At 39.7% G+C, this 8,071-nt stretch overlaps 1 protein-coding gene across 1 annotated transcript; it reads left to right on the top strand.

Moving 5' to 3' along the window:
• The first annotated feature begins 2,086 nt into the window (after nt 1-2,086).
• Nucleotides 2,087-3,882, top strand: LOC119219568 (zinc finger protein 846-like). Its single transcript, XM_062558319.1, has 2 exons — nt 2,087-2,297; nt 2,483-3,882. The coding sequence occupies exons 1-2, from the start codon at nt 2,126-2,128 to the stop codon at nt 3,553-3,555; spliced, it is 1,245 nt and encodes a 414-aa protein (XP_062414303.1). The 5' UTR covers nt 2,087-2,125; the 3' UTR covers nt 3,556-3,882.
• Nucleotides 3,883-8,071: the final 4,189 nt, after the last annotated feature.

Raw genomic sequence — 8,071 nt, 5'->3', positions numbered from 1 at the left:
GTATGTGCATGTCTGTGTGTTCGTGTATTGGGGAGATGTTTGTTAGACGGTGCAATATGTTTACAATCTTTGATCTTATCTGGTAAGTTGTTCCACAACTTCACCCCACAGACCGATATGCACCTGCTTTTGAGTGTAGAGTGCATCTTTGGTTGCCTCAGTTTCAGTCTCCCTCTTGAATTATAGTCACCTAGTCTCTCGCTAAACAATCTTTGAATGTTTCCTGAAAGGAGGCTGTTTCTTGCTTTATATACAATCTGTAACGTTTTAAATCCATAAACTTTAATATTTTTAATTTCAGAAATAATGTGTTTGTGTGTTCATAGTACCCCATATTATTAACTATCCTTATTGCTTTTTTAAAAATTGTGCATATTGCCTGTAGGGTGCTTTTGTAGGTATTACCTCACACTTCCACACCGTAACTCAAATAGGGGGAAAACAGTGTACAGTACAGTGTCTGCAGTGATTTTATATTCAATAAATGTCTGACTTTGACTAGTATCCCTAAACATCGTGCCAATTTTGAGTGTACACGAGTGACCTGTTGCCTCCAACTGAGCTTGTGGTCTATCATTACACCTAGAAAGCAGCATTCAAACACCCTTTCGATTTTTATATTATTGATCTTTAGTTCAATGTGTGTGTTTGCTTGTTTGTTACTTTTGCCAAAGACCATGAATTTAGTTTTCTTTACATTGAGTGATAATCTATTCATATCATATCAGGGTTTTTTCACCTTCTTTGAAAATCGGAATTACCTTGGCAGTTTTCATTTTTTTTGGAAAGGAGCCCGTTTGAAGTGAAACATTACAGATATGTGCTAAGGGATCTGCTATATTAATAATAACTTCTTTTACTATTGTCATATCAATTCCATTCCAGTCTCTTGATATTTTATTTTTAAACTTATTAACTATAGCAATAATTTCATTTTTATCTGTGTCCTTCAGAAAAATAGTATCTGGGTTCCTCTAACCCAAATAATGTGGTACACGTCCCCCTTGCGGAAGGTTTATCTGTTCTGCTAGTTTAGGGCCCAACAAAGAATTTATTGAAGCCTTCTACCATCTCCTTTTTTTCATTAATAATCTTATCATTATCTAGAAATTACCCTAACCCTAACCCCCTAACCCTAACCCTTGTCACTGGGTCGATTTATTTCTTATAATTGAATTTAAGATCTTCCATGTTTCCTTTATATTATTTTTATCTAGTAGTACAATAATAATCTTTTTTACAATTTCGCATAATATCAGTTAATTTATTTTTATATCTCTTATACTTCCTTTCTTTCTCCTTATTTCTATTCTTGACAGAGAATAGTTACCTTTTGCTCAGTGTTTGTAGCCATACTCTCCATCACCTCCTTGAACTTCTCTATGCTATTGTTGGGAGCCCGGTATGCACAGCTGACAATGATGTTCTTCCTTTTCCCCATATCAATTTCAATAGTAATACATTCACATATATCATCAATTGCAGCCGTCATACTTTCAACAATCTTTTACTTAAGTCTTCTATGAACATAAAGTGCAACTCCCCTCACCTTTTGTTGCCTCTGTTCACATAATTCAGATTATAACCATCCAACTCAAAATCCACCCCTTTCTCCAGACTAATCCAGGTCTCCCGGATGGTGATTATGCTGAACGGTGAGGGGAACTGGTCTAAGAAGTTTTTAATCTTGTAAAAATGAGCGTAAAGGCATCTACTATTGAAGTGTATGATCTTTATATTTTGTTCTGACCCAAACTTTTCGTTGAACTGAACCTTCATATCAATGAATATATGTAACTATATCGTAACTTTTAAAAGTTTTTTCGCCACGCCCCCTAACCCTCTATTGACCAGCTGCCACGGATCGGACTGTATTTATATTGAATATTTTCTGATTGGTTTTACTATGAGTTTAAAACAGTGATGAAGCGGATTAAACTGCACTCTCCTGTGACCATGCAAGAATACATATTTAGAAAGGGCTTATGGCTAAACCGGACACCAAAGTAAGAAGCGGAACCTTAATGTGACTAAAGTCTGCAGTCGGAACTTTATAGTGTGACACTCATGCGTTGCTCGGTCTTGTGTCAGTGCAGGTAATTATTTCCTCGGTAACCAAGCAACAATGTCTTCAGTGGAGAATTTGAGAGAGTTTGTCAACGAGCGACTATCTGCTGCTGCTGAGGAAATATTCGGAGTTTTTAAAAGAACCGTCGTCGAGTATCAGGAAGAGATCGACCGGCAGCGCAGACTGTTGGATGTTTTTTGGAAACCCGAAGTAAGGTTACACAGGATAGGTGAGTACAACTTTGTTAGAAAAATCTTCTCTAAAGCAATAATAAAGACACATTATTTAGGTTTTTTGAACCAACGTGTCTTTTTTAATTCAACTTACAAATAAACAGTAGGACACGTGGTGCTTATGGTCATCGTTGTATTTATGCGCTCAAACGTTTGTCTTGTATTTCTTTTGTCCCTCCAGAGCTCCCACAGTCACGTGTCTGTAAGGAGGAGGAGGAGGAGGAGAAGGAGGAGAAGGAGGAGGTTCTCTCTGACCAGCAGCTCTGTCTCCAGGAGAGGAAGCCCAGTGTGGACCAAGAGGACCCAGATCCTCCACAGATTAAAGAGGAACAGGAGGAACTCTGCAGCAGTCCAGAGGGAGAGCAGCTTGCACCAAAGCAGGAGGCCTTTACGTTGACTCCTACTTGTGAGGAAAGGGGACACGGTGATGATCAACTTTTGGACTTGTGTACTGATGAAACTGAGAGTGTGATACAGGAAACATCTTATAGCAACATTTCAGTTGAAAGCACCACTGTAGTTGAACTAAACAACGACCACCATTTTCTCCCTCACAACTCTCATAAATCAGCATTTGAGACTCTTACAAGAGTCCATAGTGATGAGAAACCTTTTTCGTGCAAAACATGTGGAAAAGGATTCAAATATAGTAGCAACTTAAAAGCCCACATGAGAGTTCACACTGGGGAAAGGCCATATTCCTGCATCACCTGTGGGAAAACATTCATTGAGGCATCACATTTGAAGACACATTTAAGAGTTCATACTGGGGAAAGGCCATATTCCTGCATCACCTGTGGGAAAACATTCACTAACAAATCACATTTAAGGTCACATATAAGAATTCATACTGGGGAGAAGCCATTTTCCTGCATCACCTGTGGGAAAACATTCTCTAAGACATCAACTTTGAAGACTCATACACGAATCCATACTGGGGAGAAGCCATATTCCTGCAGCATCTGTGGGAAAACATTCACTGATACATCAAATTTAAATCGTCATATAAGAATCCATGTTCAGGAGAAGCCGTTTTCTTGCATCACCTGCGGGAAAACATTCTCTCGGACCTCACATTTGAAGGATCATACAAGAATCCATACTGGGGAGAAGCCATATTCCTGCATCACCTGCAGGAAAACATTCACTGACAAATCACATTTGAAACGTCATATAAGAATACACAGTGGGGAAAGAAGTTCTCCTGACTCAATTGTCCACATGAGAAGAAATCACAAAGGTGAAACATCATAGATGCAACTCTGGTGAGAAAATAGTCTGAGCAATTTTTCCGATTAAAAAGACTACGTCAGACAAGGTAAAGAAAGGAACGAAATCCCCTTTACGATGTCGGATTCGTGAAGATGGACTATCATGTTTTCTTTACCTTAATGAAGATTGATGTTGCTAATTTTATCCAAAAATGCTCGCTTCTGTAAGGATGTGCAAATAAGACAGTGCTCTTCATTAAAAGCCATTAACCTGGTGTCCTTGCACTTATTGAATTGTTCCGCCGAGAGCGGTGTAGCCTCCCGTGACGTCACAATATACATATATATATTTGGCCAACAAGTTCATTAATTATTACTATTATTATTAATTATAATGATAATATTGTCTCTTGTTAAAAAAATAGTTTGGCACGTTGATGTTTCATCTTTCATTAACTTTTTAGCCGGTTGAAAAGACGTTGAAATATATATTGCGAGGTAAACACGCATAAGAGTGCAAGTTCAGAAACTTTGAATAATTTTACATTGTGCTTACCAGATGTAACTCAAGCAGTGTTATTCACTTAAATGCACATGCAGACTGAACTATGCTGATAAGATCTCCGATGTTTCTGTACAACAAACATTGTACTAAATGTAAAACATAGTGTAGTATCATTTTAGTTCTTTCATGGCCATTAGGCAAAGTGTTGGAAAATAAACCTGGTGAAAGAGTTCTGGGGTTTTCAGATACCAAGAAGTGTGACACTGTACAGTTGCATTTAAAACCTCAATCAAAGAGTTAATTTAACTCTACCAAGTGTCGCAAATGAATCTGATCTTGACACTGGATAATGACTCCAGCTCTGTCGTACAAATGACTAAGAGTTGAATCAACTTTTTGCAGTGTGACTTCAACACTTTTGCCTGACACCGGAAAATTAACTCTAGGATTTTATATATATATATTATATATATATATTAGGGCCGGGACTCGATTAGAAATATTAATCTAATTAATTAGAGGTTTTGTAACTAATCTGAATTAATCGCATTTTAAATTGCATAAATATTTGACCTGAGAACAGTGAGAAGTAATTTTTTTCACATGGAATTTTATGAATTTTTATTTTTGTTCAATTAATTCCAGCAGACAAGTGTAGCAATAGCATAATTAGAAATATAGTACTTTCAGAAATTCAGGTAGCCTATAGGTAAGTAGACCTTCTGTAAACTATGTTTTTTTAAACACTACTTCAAGGAAAGTAGAGAACGCAGAGCAAGATTTGCCGATCTTGTTAATTTTATTGACCATCAAGCAAAGATTGCTATGGACCCACTGTTTGGAAACTTCCAAGACAGACTCTCATCTATGATAGGCAAAAGCAAAGAAAAGGATAAATTCTTCAAAAGTAGGAAGCAGCTTCACAACAAATGTGTCGGTGGAAAGAAAAAGGCCCGATGCGGCAGCAAGACAGGCCGACCCGGTTGGGGCAGCAGATACTTTCGAGTCACCATGTCTTTTCTGTCAAAAAGATCACATATTGGAGTCTTGATTCAAAGTTAAAGAGCTAGCGCAGAAGGATTGTATAGAATTCCTGAAAAACAAAAGAATGTGCTTTGGCTGCTTAACACAAGGTCATCTGAGCCGAACATGCAAGAAGAGAGAAACAGAAACACCCAGACATTCTTCACATAGCGAAGGAAACTACTAATAGTATGTTGCCTACAGTAGAGAGAACGGACAGCAATTCAAATGAAGAGGTCGCCAGAGCTCAGAAGTCTGTTAAACAATAAATAGTTGGGTATGCTGGGACAGAGAACACTGAGTGTATGCTATCAATTGTGCCAGTAAAAGTCAGATCCCGTAAAGGGGGAAGGTGTATAGAGACATGCGCGTTTATAGATCCTGGAAGTACCGCCACGTTCTGTACAGACGAGCTGCAAAAGAGACTAAACATTAGAGGAAAAAAACCTCAAATCTTGTTGAGCACTATGGCTCAGGATAAACCTGGTGAACAGCAACTACTCGAGAGTCACATGCTCTCAGAACTGGAAGTGTGTGGCCTTGAAGACACAAGGTATGTCCAGCTACCAAAAGTCTTCACACACAACAGTATCCCTGTTCAAAAGATAAATATTCCAGTTCAACAACATCTGCGAAAGTGGCCGTATTTGCAGGAAGTAACCTTACCACACATTGATGCTGACGTAGGCCTTCTCATTGAAGCTAATAACCCAAAAGCCATAGAACCATGGCATAAATCCAATAGTCAGGATGATGGGCCCTACGCTGTGAAGACTGTCCTGGGCTTGATGGTGTGTGGACCTGTAAAGGACAAGCCTACTGATTCCAAAGTGGAGTCAGCTCATTACAGCGTCAACTGAATTTCAGTGGTACAAATAGAACAACTAATGGTTCAGCAGTACAACACTGACTTTCCAGAACGTCGCTGTGATGACAAGGAAGAGATGTCGCAGGAGGACAAGCAGTTTATGATGTCTGTGTAAAGTATTACAAAGTTTGTGGATGGTGCATAGGACTTCCATTGAAATATGAAGCAGCCAAGATGCCAAGCAACCGCTGCATGGCAGTACAGCAAGCTGCTAGCCTGAAGAGAAAACTGGAAAAGAACAATGTTTTCCTGGAAGATTACAAAGATTTCATGAAAAGCATACTGGAGAAAGGCTACGCTGATGAAGTTCCTGAAAAGCAGATTGACCGTGATGATTACAGGGTCTGGTACGTTGCTTACCATGGGGTGTAACACACAAAGAAAAAGAAAATTAGTGTTGTCTTTGACTGCACTGCCTCTTTTCAGGATGTGTCATTGAATGGACAGTTATTGCAGGGACCTGACCTCACTCATTGTTGCCATGCAAACTTTGATCCACCTGATGGACAAGAGAAAAGAATTACAGCGCGCCATCAGTCAAGTTGACCAGGATCCAGCAAGACTAAAATTACTTATGCAGCAACGAATGAAAAAGGTCAAATCTGACATTAAAAGGAAAACACTGAACTGGGAACAGTTGATGGCTGCAGAAACTGAAATCATTCGACACAGTCAAAAGCAAGTGAAGACCCTCTATCTAGTGGTTCTGTCAAAAGAAGTAGTTGGCTATACAAGCTTGTCCCTACTTTGCAAGATGGCGTCTTAAGAGTTTGAGGATGGCTGAATAAATCCACCATGACAGACAGTGAGAAACACCCAGCAATTCTGTCAAAAGCTTCCAGAAGTGCCAACCTCCTCTTGCTCGATCTTCATGAAAAGATTGGACATTGTGGGCGCAACTATATGTTGTCTCGGCTAAGGGAAAAGTTTTGGATTCCGCTAGTCACCTCTGCCAAAAGGAAGCTTATCTCAAGATGCGTAGTCTGCCGGAGGCTTGAAGGCAGAGTGGGAGAGCAAAAAATGGCCAACCTACCAGTAGATCGTGTAACACCAGATCAGCCACCATTTACCAACGTAGGCGTCAACTATTTTGGTATCTATGAAGCTAGATGGGGCTGGAGTAACATCAAAAGCTATGGTGTAATCTTCACCTGTCTCGCCATTCGCGCAGTGCATAGAAATCGCAGACCGTTTTGCCACCAGTTATTGCATCAATGCCTTATGTTGTTTTGTAAGCAGAAAAGGCCAGGTTTCCATCATGCGCTCTGACATTGGTACAAATTTTGTTGGAGCAGAAAAAGAGATGCAAGAGGCCATTGAGAACCTGAACCAGTTACATCAATCATTGATCTTTGACCTAGGGTGCTCTGGTACCACGAACACTTATGAACATCCTTATGTTTGAACATGGTGTTTGTTATGGACAATTCGTGACTGGCATATATTGGTATTTATAAACTTCGACTTAAAGTTGTGTTTGTTTCCGTATATTTGTTGACTCTTGACTGTTGCTGAGGTGAAATGCATTCTGGGATATTTGGCTCTCACTCGGGCTACGACTGATGACAATTCACGAGTCCACGAGAACAAAAGACCATGCAAGAACGCATATTGAGAAAGGGCCTACCACAGTAAGAAGCGGAACCGTAATGTGACTGAGGTCTGCAGTCGGAACATTATAGTGTGACACTCTTCCGTTGCTCGGTCTTGTTTCAGTGCAGGTAATTATTTCCTCGGTAACCAAGCAACAATGTCTTCAGTGGAGAATTTAAGAGAGTTTGTCAACGAGCGAATATCTGCTGCTGCTGAGGAAATATTCGGAGTTTTTAAAAGAACCGTCGTCGAGTATCAGGAAGAGATCGACCGGCAGCGCAGACTGTTGGATGTTTTTTGGAAACCCGAAGTAAAGCTACACAGGATAGGTGAGTACAACTTTGTTAGAAACATCTTCTCTAAAGCAATAATGAAGACACATTTTTTAGGTTTTTCGAACCAACGTGACTTTTTTAATTCAACTTAAAAATAAACCGTAGGACACGTGATGCTTATGGTCATCGTTGTATTTATGCGCTCAAACGTTTGTCTTGTATTTTTTTTGTCCCTCCAGAGCTCCCACAGTCACGTGTTTGTAAGGAGGAGGAGGAGGCTCCCTCTGACCAGGAG

The sequence above is a fragment of the Pungitius pungitius genome, chromosome 17 (genome assembly GCF_949316345.1).
Source record: "Pungitius pungitius chromosome 17, fPunPun2.1, whole genome shotgun sequence".
Lineage (NCBI taxonomy): Eukaryota > Metazoa > Chordata > Actinopteri > Perciformes > Gasterosteidae > Pungitius > Pungitius pungitius.
The sequence above is the reverse complement of the archived record's forward strand: the minus strand, read 5'-3'. Positions and strand labels throughout refer to the sequence as shown.